Consider the following 12,059-nt stretch of genomic DNA (forward strand, 5'->3'; position numbering starts at 1 on the left):
TTTAAAGTAGCTTGAGGATGACATCAGAGAATGAAACCCGACTGAGTCTCATCACACACACAGACACACACAGACAGAGCACACTGAGTACTGGTGGAACATCTGAAGGTGCCACCTATGGGACTCCACCCACTCGCTTGTGCTGGAACCCCCAACCATCCAGGAAGCTCAGAAACCTGCAAACTGAAAAATTACCATCGCAGCAAATGTTGCTTTTTGCGATTTGGGCTCGATGCACGAGACTGAGTAGCAAATGGTCAGGTTCTCCCAGAATCTACGCCTGCCTGCATTGCAGGATATAGAAATACCTCAAAAAGAGTTTCTGACTGCCTTTGCTATCAAAGACCCTTCTCCTGTGTACAGATTTGAAGTGACTTTTGTCGTTCCATTCCTGAGGCCCCCTACTGTCAGGGTGAAACAATTGCAGGTTGTGTGTAGGTCGGACCTCGGCCTCGTGTTTGCTTAGCTGGCTCTGCATGGGAGATCATCAGGAGAAATGAAATTACTGCATGCTGGCAGTGGTGGTGCTGATGGGCCTGTAGAGGGCAATATTTCCCTTGAGCCAAACAAAAAAACAGGGATGTGCAGTGTTGTGACAGGGACACTCTATGCTAACCAAAGTACTGACTCACCCCTGGCTAAAATAAGCAAGCGAAAAAACCGCCAGATCTCAGTATATCCATCACAATACTCCCTCACCTCATCATACAAAATCTGTTTCTCTTACCCTGCAGAGATGATTCATTCCTCAACTACTCTTGGGGACAGTTTAAGGGAAAAAAAAATCTACAATCCAAATACCTTCTGCCCAACAATCAGCTGTTGCCCAGCCCCCGCTTTGAGAAAGCTTTGACGTCGGCACAACTGTTAATCAAAGCTGCTCATTGCAGCTCGTCATGCGAGTGATGCTGCCAAATGCATCGCTGGGGTGCCATGCTTCAAAACCATGCATTCAACTGAAATCCAAAACTGGAGCGTGGAATCTGCCCAGATTCAGCCTGGGTTCATCCCCAGCCGATATACACCACAGCTACTCAGCAGGTGAAGGGAAAGCGGAGTGGGGGACGTAGGCGCCGCACCCCCTGTCCACGCCGCTTTCAGGACCACGCTAGTCACTTGGGCCCATGCCAGCCCAGCCAACATAACAATAATAATCACCAGCACAGCACCCTGGGCCATGCACTCCCGGAAGAATCAGGCCGGGACATGGAACAAGGATCTGGAAAAGACATATGTCTTACCCTTTAATGTAGGTATAATGGTGTGTTGACTACACTACACCAGCAGGTGGCATAGTGGTTAAGGGCACAAAATAAAAAGCCTCTGGAGGGGCCACACAGGGGCAGAATACAACGAGGTGCTTCCGCCATTACCAGCTAGGAAAAAAGTACATAAAGCAAAACATGAAGAGGAGAGGAGACAGGAACAGCGAGCGTTACCCTCAGATTACTGCCGCTCTCGTACCCATGTGCGCTACGGTTTGTTCGTTTCCCTAAAAGCACAGTGTTTAATGCGTAACTGACTACCCCGAGGAGGTAGCCTGCTATTACCACAGACAAGCCTCTATCACACTGGCCCAGTTATCACAGCCCGTCGGGTATAAATGCAGTGCTGCAATGTGAATCCACGAATCCAAAGCTCCCTAAATGGAAACCTTGACACCAAAATTGACATCGTGGGAGAAGCACAGAGGCCCTTGTTATGATGAAGGGGCAGAAAAGAAAAAAAAAACAGGACAAACGAAAAGGTTTTGCTAACAGCAGCTGCTGATGCATCAGAACAAATCCCACAGTAACCTTCTGTGGAGGGGGGGAGTGGAGAATATATAAATAAAATACATAAAAATAAGAAAACAGCCACGCTGAGTACTACCAACGCTCTGGGCACAATAAAAAGGCCCCCCCCCCCCCTCGTTAAAGGGATGTCTGTGGCTGGTTATTTTACTGCTAATGATCTGCTTAATTACTCATTCAGGGGCTTTACAGACTGATACTAACCATCTCGTCTTTTTACAGATGCCCCTTTAACTATTTTTAACCAATCCTGTTTGCCGACGTAAGCTGCTGGTACCAATTCAGGAAGCAATTCGCTGCATTTTAATTCACTGCTGTTTGCTTAAAGCTAAAAATATATGAATCGGTCTCAGCTGAGACGTAACAGTGACGACTTCAACAGTGACTGGTGTAGTTTGGGGTGCTTGGAAATTGAGGGAAATCTTTCACCATCGTGACACTTTAATAACCGGTCATCCTGTGTCACCTCAATAAGCAAACAACATTTACCCACGTTAATAATGAATGTTAGAAGTGTCCTGTTCCACCAATGTGAAGCAGACAGAGTCTAATACGAAGAAAATGTGTCTTTAATCCCTGTGCGGCAGAATGCAGGTGATCGGGGGGGGGGGGGGGTGGAGCAGACAGAGATCAAGCCACCAATGGTCACAGAGTAATACACTAGTACTTCACTGTAGTACTTCACTGGAGACAGAGACCTGACTTCCTCTCCCATCAGCAGCTGTCCAATCAGAGAGGCTTCTGCACAACCAAATTAAACCAAGTCCTGTCATTGAGGGAGGAAAAGGAAACGGTGACCTACTTCCCCCATATGGGGCAAAACGCAGCAGCATCGTAAAGGGGTCTCCCTGGGACGGGGACAGGGACAAGCGATAAGGTTAACGCAGCGGAACGTTGAGTGCGGATGGATGCGACTGGCAGGCTGAGAAATCCTTAAAGACAATCCGGGAAAAGGTGAATGATCAAGGCTGGCATAGCTATATAGTGCGTACTCTGAAGGAGAAGAAAAGGCACAACCTATTTTTAAAGTAACACAAAGTTTGAGCTCAGGGGACATTTTCTTCCCTGAACTGAATATTGAGGCAACATATAGAGCATAAACTGACATGCAGAGGAAGCAGCACAGGGCATAAACTGACATGCAGGAGAAGCACAGAATGCAAACCATCATACAGAGGCAACACAGAGCATGACCCCATCATATGAAGGCAGCAAAGAGCACAGAGACAAAGAGAGAAAACAGCACAGAATGACACAGAGAGAGGAAGCAGCACAGAGTGACACAGAGAGAGAAAGCAGCACAGAGAGACACAGAGAGAGGAAGCAGCACAGAGTGACACAGAGAGAGGAAACTGAACAGAGTGACACAGAGAGAGGAAGCAGCACAGAGTGACACAGAGAGAAAAAGCAGCACAGAGTGACACAGAGAGAGGAAACAGAACAGAGTGACACAGAGAGAGGAAACAGAACAGAGTGACACAGAGAGAGGAAACAGAACAGAGTGACACAGAGAGAGGAAACAGAACAGAGTGACAGGGAGAGAGAGAGCAGTACAAAATGACACAGAGAGAGGAAACAGAACAGAGTGACACAGAGGAAACAGAACAGAGTGACACAGAGGAAACAGAACAGAGTGACACAGAGGAAACAGCACAGAGTGACACAGAGAGAGGAAACAGTACAAAGTGACACAGAGAGAGAAAACAGAACAAGTGACACAGAGAGAGGAAACAGAACAGAGTGACACAGAGAAAGGAAACAGAACAGAGTGACACAGAGAGAGAAAGCGGCACAGAGTGACACAGAGAGAGGAAGCAGTACAATGTGACATAGAGAGAGGAAGCAGTACAATGTGACATAGAGAGAGAAAACAGAACAGAGTGACAGAGAGAGAAACTAGCACAAAGTGACAGAGATAGGAAAAAGCAGAGATTGACAGAGAGGAAGCAGCAGGGACTGACACAGAGAGGAAGTAGCACAGACTGACAGAGAGGAAGCAGCAGAGACTGACACAGAGAGGAAGTAGCACAGACTGACAGAGAGGAAGCAGCAGAGACTGACACAGAGAGGAAGTAGCACAGACTGACAGAGAGGAAGCAGCAAGACTGACACAGAGAGGAAGTAGCACAGACTGACAGAGAGGAAGCAGCAAGACTGACACAGAGAGGAAGTAGCACAGACTGACAGAGAGGAAGCAGCAGAGACTGACACAGAGAGGAAGCAGCACAAAATGAGTGAAGAAGCAGCAAAGAGTGACAAAGAGAAAAGGCAGTGCAAAGTGACAGGGGGAGGACACAGCATCTAACATAAAATGACATACATCTACTTTATATTTGCACAATGACAGTAGCTTCTACAGTAGGTGCAGAGGCTGCATCAGGGCTGGGACAAACTTCACTGGGGCCGGGAATAGCTCTGTAGCTTGACGGCACAGACAGTAGGTGTACTCTGTAGAGGCTGCGCTTTCAGGCTTGGGGACATGTCCATGGAATATTGCCTCAGGTTCCCAAAGATCCCCTCCCCATTTAGCTCCATGCTAAGTGTGGGAATGTGGGCCAAACCTATGGAGCTGTGAAACAGGCCTCAATCTTCTGAATAATGTATCAGACCCACGGCGACTGAGGACCGGCGAGCCTGCCTAGTGACGGGTGTGTGGCTCCTCATTCGCCCACTGTACGAGCGCCAGAACACAGCATCAGGTGACACACAAGGACAGAAAACAGGCGCAGTACAGATGGGTCTTTGTTTCTTCGGCCACAAACACTTGCAGAATACATATCAATTAACACACAAGTTAAAAAGGCTACATAGCAATCAACAGTACATTCTGTTGGACCCTAGCTTCCCCCACAACATGCAGAGGGAGCTGACATGTGCCAACAGGCATCAGACACACATCCTGTGCACACGCATCTTAATATCATTAGGTTACCCCCCCCCCCCCTCCCCCAGGACATTACTCACCCTGTTAAAGCGCTTGGCCTGGAATAGGTGCCCATTCACTCGGTAGAGCTTCCTCCATCTTCGGGCGCCGCGGCGGTAGATCGATTCTAGGAGAGACGATTAACGTGAGTAAAGCAGCCGGACAGCAAGTCCAGTTTATGGATCGTGGAGAAAAGACAGGTACAGATTCACTGAATGTAACGAAATGGTGCGATCAGATGTTAATTATGTGGGCTTCCCCCGCACACACACACACACACACACACACACACACACACACACACACAATGAGTGCACCCCATCATCCTGCTGCCCATCTAAACCTAACAGCTTTATTACCACATAATGTCTGTGATCTCAGGCTTTGCCAAGGCAGTAAAAACCAACCATTTATTGCTCTCCGTGGCCGTACCACATCGACAAAAGCATCAGTGTCAGTCCAGACGATCCGTGCTATGCGAGCGGCCAAGTTCCATTGCGCCACCTGTCGGCTGAAGCCCTTCCTAGCACCCATGTAACACAAACGTAGCCACTTCACGCATGAGGGCGACATTTCACGAGTGCACAAGAACGGAACGAGAATAATGAGTGACAGGAGGGATGACTGTAGCAGAAAATAACCTTTATCTCCCGACGAAAGCCCATTAAACGTGCGAGACACAGACCACACGGAAGTAAAGCGATGATCAAAGCTCACTGGATCGCGCAGACAGATGATTACCTGTGACTGACAGCCGGCCGCACCTGGTGTGAGGCAGGGGAGCCCAATACCGAGGCGGAAAGCCAGGGGGGAGGGATGCTGCGAGCTCTTCCAGAGTACTGAGAGAGCCAGGCGGATAATAAAGGATGGGATTACGGCCCCGCGGCCCATCAGTCAGCACTGAAGAGGAGGAGCGCGGCGGCAGGAATCGATCTGCTCTAATCAGGACCAGAGGTCACATGACTGTCCTCGTTTATCACCTGAGGAGAGCCGCCCAAGCAGGGAGACCTGCTCCGTCTGAGTCAGTGATCCTCAAACTTTTTGTCTCGAGACCCCCCCACCCCCCCACCCCCCAAGAAATCAGAATGTAGGGGGGCTTTCACTGAGCAGGAGCGAAGAAGCACCCGTAAAAGAAAGATTGTTTATTTAGTGTCCCACAGTCTGGGAGCTGTGTCCCCCCCCCCTCCCCTCCCCCAACGTGGGGAGCATAGTCCACCCACCAGCACTTGTCACTGGAGGGGACACAGCGGGTTCAGAGAATGGCCTGTTAATCAAATGCTTGAGACCCTGCCTTGAAGCTGATGCCGCTTCCATGACTGAAACATTTGACCCAAAAAGCTTTGTGATAAAAAAAGAAAATAATGGTAAGGTGCATAGGCCCCTGGGGAGGGATGGCCTGCTAGACTCCCCAGTGATAAATCAAAGAGGACAGGGCGAGATTCAAGGTGTTTTGATCTCGACTTCCTACATGTTCCCGCTTCTGAACCTGAGCCAGAGGAATCAATTAGTCCCCCTTCGACCATGTCGTTTGAGGAAGAAACAGAATAGAGGGATGAGGGAGGAAGAGAGCGTGCCTGGGTGATGCCCGGTTAAGCCAATGAGCTTGCAGGCTCAAGGAAGCCCCACCCATCGCCACTCCCCTTGCCCAGATGGGCCAATGAGCTGACAAGCTCAATGAGTCCCCGCCCATCGCCACTCCACTCGCCCGGATGGGCCAATGAGCTGGCAGGCTTAAGGAGGCGCTGCCCATCACTGCTGCCCTCGCTCTGCTGGCAGAACAAGGCCATGAGCAAATCCAGACCGCCACCACTCGCCCATCTTAGCAAACGGAAACTTCTGGACCTCAGACCAAGGCCGCAACTGCATAAGGGCTCAGGGAGGCGAGCGGGGGAACAAAACCTGAGTATCCGCCTGTACGTCCAGCTGAATAATAAATCACGGCGCCGTGAGTGAGTAAATAAATAATAAATAAGCGTTACGCTGGAAGCACGGAGATAAAAACACAAAACTTTCTCAACACGTTTTCAGAGGAAAGGCTGCCTTATCAGTACACAACCAGACAGAAAAGCTTAAAGACCTGCACATTAAAAATATATTAAAATATATATAAATATTATCAGTGTGTCCACCGGCGGACCTGACGTCTCTGGTAAGATCACAAAGCTGGCAGCTACCGCTTGCACGTGATATCCTCCGCTCCTTATAGTGGTTTTACCCTGCACTCACATTCAGGGAGACTAACAGCTCTTACCCACTGATACTTACTACCCCTCCTGGGACTTAAATCAGGAGTGTCTGGCATTGCAGGCTCATGCTGTTAATCACTACATTACTGTAACATTAACATGTTCACTTGTAGCATTTACAACATTACAACCATGATTACACTCGTTAAGTGTGCAAACCAGCTAAGTTAGCCGCCTTGTCCTTACACAAATACCAAATCAGTATGAGTTATATTGAATTAGAGCAAACATTCGTCCACATTCCATTATAGATCAAAGAATACAATTCGATATTTTATTACCAAAAAAACAACAGGAAATAAAAAAAGGCCAATTTGATCGTTTTCACTGGAAATTGGGTCACTGCACTGATCTGAAATGGAACTGAAAACCCGCAATTGTTTGATTGAACTGATGGAGAATTAATGAGTTAAATTAATCTGCAGCTCAAACAGGACAATCCGTATGAGCTGGCTGGTTTGGTCTCATTATTCTTGGAGACTGTGATAAAATGTTGCTATGAATGAGTGGAGTGGGGCCTTACAGAGGACCCCAAAAGCCGGGAACTAGCTAATCGGCTGTAACAGGAGCGGAGCCACGATCCCAGCATAATCAAAGCTACTTAAATCGCAATATTCAGCCCCTTCTCACTGCAGACATACATCACTTGCACTACTACAATAGCAGTGGCTATCATGTAGTGTGTCGGCTAATGTTCAGCTACGGGTCCCGGTAAGAGTCTGGCTACTCTGCCTTTGAGAAGCATTCTTTCCCGGAGCTTCCCAGTAAAGTAATCGATACTACAGATGGGTTCAACTGCAACAATATGAAACGTCTCCTGCACAGCTGAGTAGCGAAGGCCAACACCGACATCCACACACAGCCACACCTCGCCGACAAAATCAGCTGAGAAAAACGAGGATTTCAAAATACCGCAAATATAGGCACATGGAAATATAATGGATTTAAACCCCTCTTGATTTTCTTTGCAAAATTACCTGGAAAGGACCCACCCCCCCCCCCCCAAATCCAATGATTAACCCTAAATCAGACACTGCCTAACCCTACCCCAAACATTTGCAGCTTGCCACATTTTGGTTATCACTCAAAATATATTGATGCTAATGATACTTCACTGACCACTGATTGAGCAAATTGGAATTCTTTGCATTTTTCATATACCATCTTGTGTGACAGACACACACACCGGTGAGATCAAAGCCCGGGGTCAGAGCTCAGGCATCTTTCCACACCCCCTGAGCTTTTTTTGGTTATGGACCTCGCTTAAGGGCACAACGGCGAAATGACTACTCGGCCAGCAGTGGGATTCGAACCAGCGACCTTCCAGACACTGACTCCGAAACTGCTTGTATTTCTTGTTAACGGTAACTAACCCCAACACCTGCATAATAACATTCAGAAGTGGAGAGCTCACAAATCGGTATGAAAAAAGGCCTGTAAATTCATTATCGCCGAGACACAGTCATCACAATGCAATTTCAGCCACTGTAATAAGATGCTCTGATGATCGGGAAACAGAGCAATTACAGTCACAAGTTTCTAAGAAGATGACTGTGCTATCAGGTCTAATGAAAGCGAATAATGGCTGACAGAGACAGCTAGTCTGGGGAATCATCAGAGAGATAAACGAAACCGTACATAAGTGTTAGGTCATATGCATGAAGATGCACTGCTGATAGCTCCTTAAGCGGAGGCTGAGCTCACCGTGGAGATGCAGAGGACCGCGACTGCAAGCAGAAACTAATCGGGATACTTGCGCACACACACACTACACAGACTCGCAGACACACGCACGCTCACACTCAGGGACAAACACACTCACACAGACCGAGACACCATGAAGGGCATCTTCTTGTCTGCACCATGACCCTGCTTAGTCACATTGATGGTGACCATGTGACCTCGGATGGTAATGGCCGCGGTGAGAAGTGTGCTTTAGCTCCCTGATGCTGCAGAAGAGATGGTCAAAAAGTAAATAAAAATCATACATGAACACACACACTCAGAAACACACATAAAGTTATTGCCGGTAGTGTCTGTTCCTTAGACCTTGGTTATTTCCCTTTTTTGGGGACAATTACTGATAAGAGCAGAGCAGAGCTGAAAGCAGGCAGCCTGTCTGAGGTCCAGGACCAGCTGAACAGCCTCAGATGCTAAAGCAGAACACTGAGGGGCCATGAGAGTGTAAACATGTGAGGCACTGTCACTAAACTCCCGGTTCATCCGCAGGCCCATCGCCGTTTATGCAGAACTTCATGTAGCGGTTATCTCACTCGAGTCGGAGCCAGCGCCCCCCAGACGGACAGGAAGCCGCTCACAGCTGCCCGCCTGCCTGCCGAGCGCCCCGTCCTGGCCCGACCTTCCGCTATCTTCCGCTCGTCGCCATGGGAGCTGGCAGTGTCAAGGCTGAAGCCAAGGCCCCTCTCTCGCTTCTTGGCTTCCCCAGCGATAATTCAATAACCCGCCTTAGTGGCGGCACTCAATCCCACAATCCCCTCTGTCAATACCAAGACCCGGGGGGCACAGCCAGCGCCTGCTCGGCTGGTCCTGCTGTTACCATGGCAACAGAACCAAAATGGAAAATAGAGGCTTCTCTGAATGCAGCTGCGTTGTCCAATGGAACTGTCAACAAATGTGACACGCACCACACAGAGGGAACGTGATCAATTTAACGAAAACAATCAGTCTTGTACGTATTTTATCATTCTTTTCATACGCTGTTTCCTAGAAATAACCTTAACACAGCACCAACGTTCAAACTGTGTTAAGGTTTTCTCTTGCATCCTACACCTTCATGAGTGCATAATATTCTGAATTTAAAGTGGACCGGTGGGGCATTAAAAAGCCTTTTTTGACCTTCTGCAATATCTGAAATTAAAAAAACCTCCTTCAGCGGTAAAATTCACTAATGCCTTTCTGTAGGGAAATGATTATTATGCCATATTTATTAATAAAAATAAAAATGTTCACTAAATAATGATATTTCCTTACCTGGTCTACATTCCATACAGCACGACACTTAATTGTAAACTCGGTCTGAGAAATTTAGTCATAAAATCCACTTTCAATGTGATTTTGTTTCCATCAAACCACTTCAGCTGATTCCCCCCCCCCCCCCCCCCCCCCCCCGAAAAGCCCAGGGGTCTGGTCATTGTGGTTCACCGGGCTTGAACGAAGGTCGTCCCAGTCTGGACCCTCCACTGGGGGGCGTCGAGGGGCCCCAAAAGGCCTGCCCCAAGCTAACGAGGGAAGCGAGAACCCTGTTCCTCATCGTGCCCGTCCTTCAGATCGCGATATAATCCTGTTAACTCCTGCCACCCCCCACCCCCCCAATCCCCTCCCGAGGCAAGAGGGGATCCATATCAAGTAGCTCCGTTTCCATGGCGACCCAAATTTCTCCACGCTCCCCGTCCTCCCCAGCATGGTGGGGATCAACCGCGTACGACGCTGCAGCACCGAACGCACCCGCCGCACTCCCGCTCGCACTCCCGCGTGCCACTTCACGTTAGCTCACTCGTGTGTGTGACGACATCACTGTAACTGTCATAAAGCTATTATAACGAGCGCCTGTCACTCGTCTGGCTCCCGCAGGCAGGCTTAGCACCTGGGCGGCTGCCCCAGTGAGTCACACGCATGCTGAATCGCTACGACTGTTTCTTTCGAGTTGGAGGGTCTAGACCTTCAGAAGCTGTGCATCAAGCCCTCAGACAAAGAAGCGGGAACAGAACAGCCTGCAATATGTCACCTTAATATATCACGTCCTCCTTTAAAAGCTGAGGTTGTCAATATTTGCGCTTATTTTTACAAGACGAACAACAGGAACGACTCAAAGCACTGGGGGCCGTAGTAAAAGCACATGACCAGCACTGCATCCTGGTTCCAGGTGGCACACTGTGACCCCAATGTACTGTCCGTGACACCCACTCCACGACGGCATGGGGGCCTGCTGGTCGGCCTGGCCACAGTGGCGCTTAGGTAGTATAGAATCCGGAGAGACAGATGTGGGTTCCTGCAGAGGATCTGAGCAGGGGATGAATCGTGCAGCTTCAAACACACCCTCTTACAGTCCTGCTGTGATCGCTTGCTCAGAAACAGGCATGACAGAAATGTCTGCCAGGAATCTCCACTTGGGGTTGGAGCTGCAAATTCTGGGCCCTCTGACAAAATGTAACCTTGGGCTCCTCACATGATATAATTTTATCTATTCAGGGGCCCCTGTAAAATGCCAGGGTCCAGCCCAAAACACATAATTCTGCAGACACATTATGAACTTCTTCTCCCTCTTTCAAAACATACAGTATGATGCATCCGCAGGGTCATTAAGACGAGGTGAAGTACAGGCTGCCCAGTTTCATATGTTATTGGATGCCATTCCCTCTCCACACTGGCCAATCAATACTATCCCACCACATCAACATCAGGACCGAGAAGAGACAGCCAACTGGTGCTGGGAAAAACAAGGCTTCCAGTTCCATGCTTAGCGAGGTCACCAATTAGTTTACTCCATCCCTCTGCGGTCTGTCTATCTGTTAAAAGCACATTTACACATCAGGAGAAATGGCAGGCCTGAAATGAAGACGCATTCACGCATTGTACGAGGTTAAAGAGTGAGACGACCACAGGGCAGTTCTGAGAGACCTTATTGGTGGTGTAGAACGGCTTCAAAAACTCACAGAGAAGCAGTCCCTACTCCGGACTGGTGCACCATGAAAGCACTGACCTCTTACAGTGTTCCCTCGGGCACGAGCCTTTGGCTTTGGCCCATTTTTGGAGCTTGGAGCCAAATAAGGAACGGCAGAGAAAAACATAATACCAAGATACACGGCTGCTTTGCCAGGAGACGGAGGCACGCGCCTTGGGGGTCCTTCCCGCCATTTAAAAGCAGGCAGACGCTATGAACTTACCCCAGGCTCCTAAAAGGCCGGGAGCCACCGGCTTCACGCTGCACCATTACGTAATCCTGACTCATTTCCGTACTCCTGGTGCCGGCTGGCATCCCGCTAGGAAGATGCGGGCACGCTGTGGGATCTCGGGAACGCACACAGGCACCTCTCGGCGTTTAATGAAAGGAAATTTAAGCAGAATAATAGAATGCAG

At 48.9% G+C, this 12,059-nt stretch overlaps 1 protein-coding gene across 6 annotated transcripts in view; it reads right to left on the reverse strand.

Annotated features, from left to right (window-relative positions):
• Positions 1-12,059, reverse strand: part of prkcz (protein kinase C, zeta) — a 113,393-nt gene that overhangs the window by 29,987 nt on the left and 71,347 nt on the right. For all 6 annotated transcript variants that reach the window (XM_049017845.1, XM_049017843.1, XM_049017849.1 and 3 more), the window contains one exon: positions 4,758-4,843. In XM_049017845.1, coding sequence (XP_048873802.1) covers positions 4,758-4,843 — 86 coding nt within the window. The remainder of the gene's footprint in view (positions 1-4,757; positions 4,844-12,059) is intronic.

This window comes from Brienomyrus brachyistius, chromosome 6 (genome assembly GCF_023856365.1).
Source record: "Brienomyrus brachyistius isolate T26 chromosome 6, BBRACH_0.4, whole genome shotgun sequence".
Lineage (NCBI taxonomy): Eukaryota > Metazoa > Chordata > Actinopteri > Osteoglossiformes > Mormyridae > Brienomyrus > Brienomyrus brachyistius.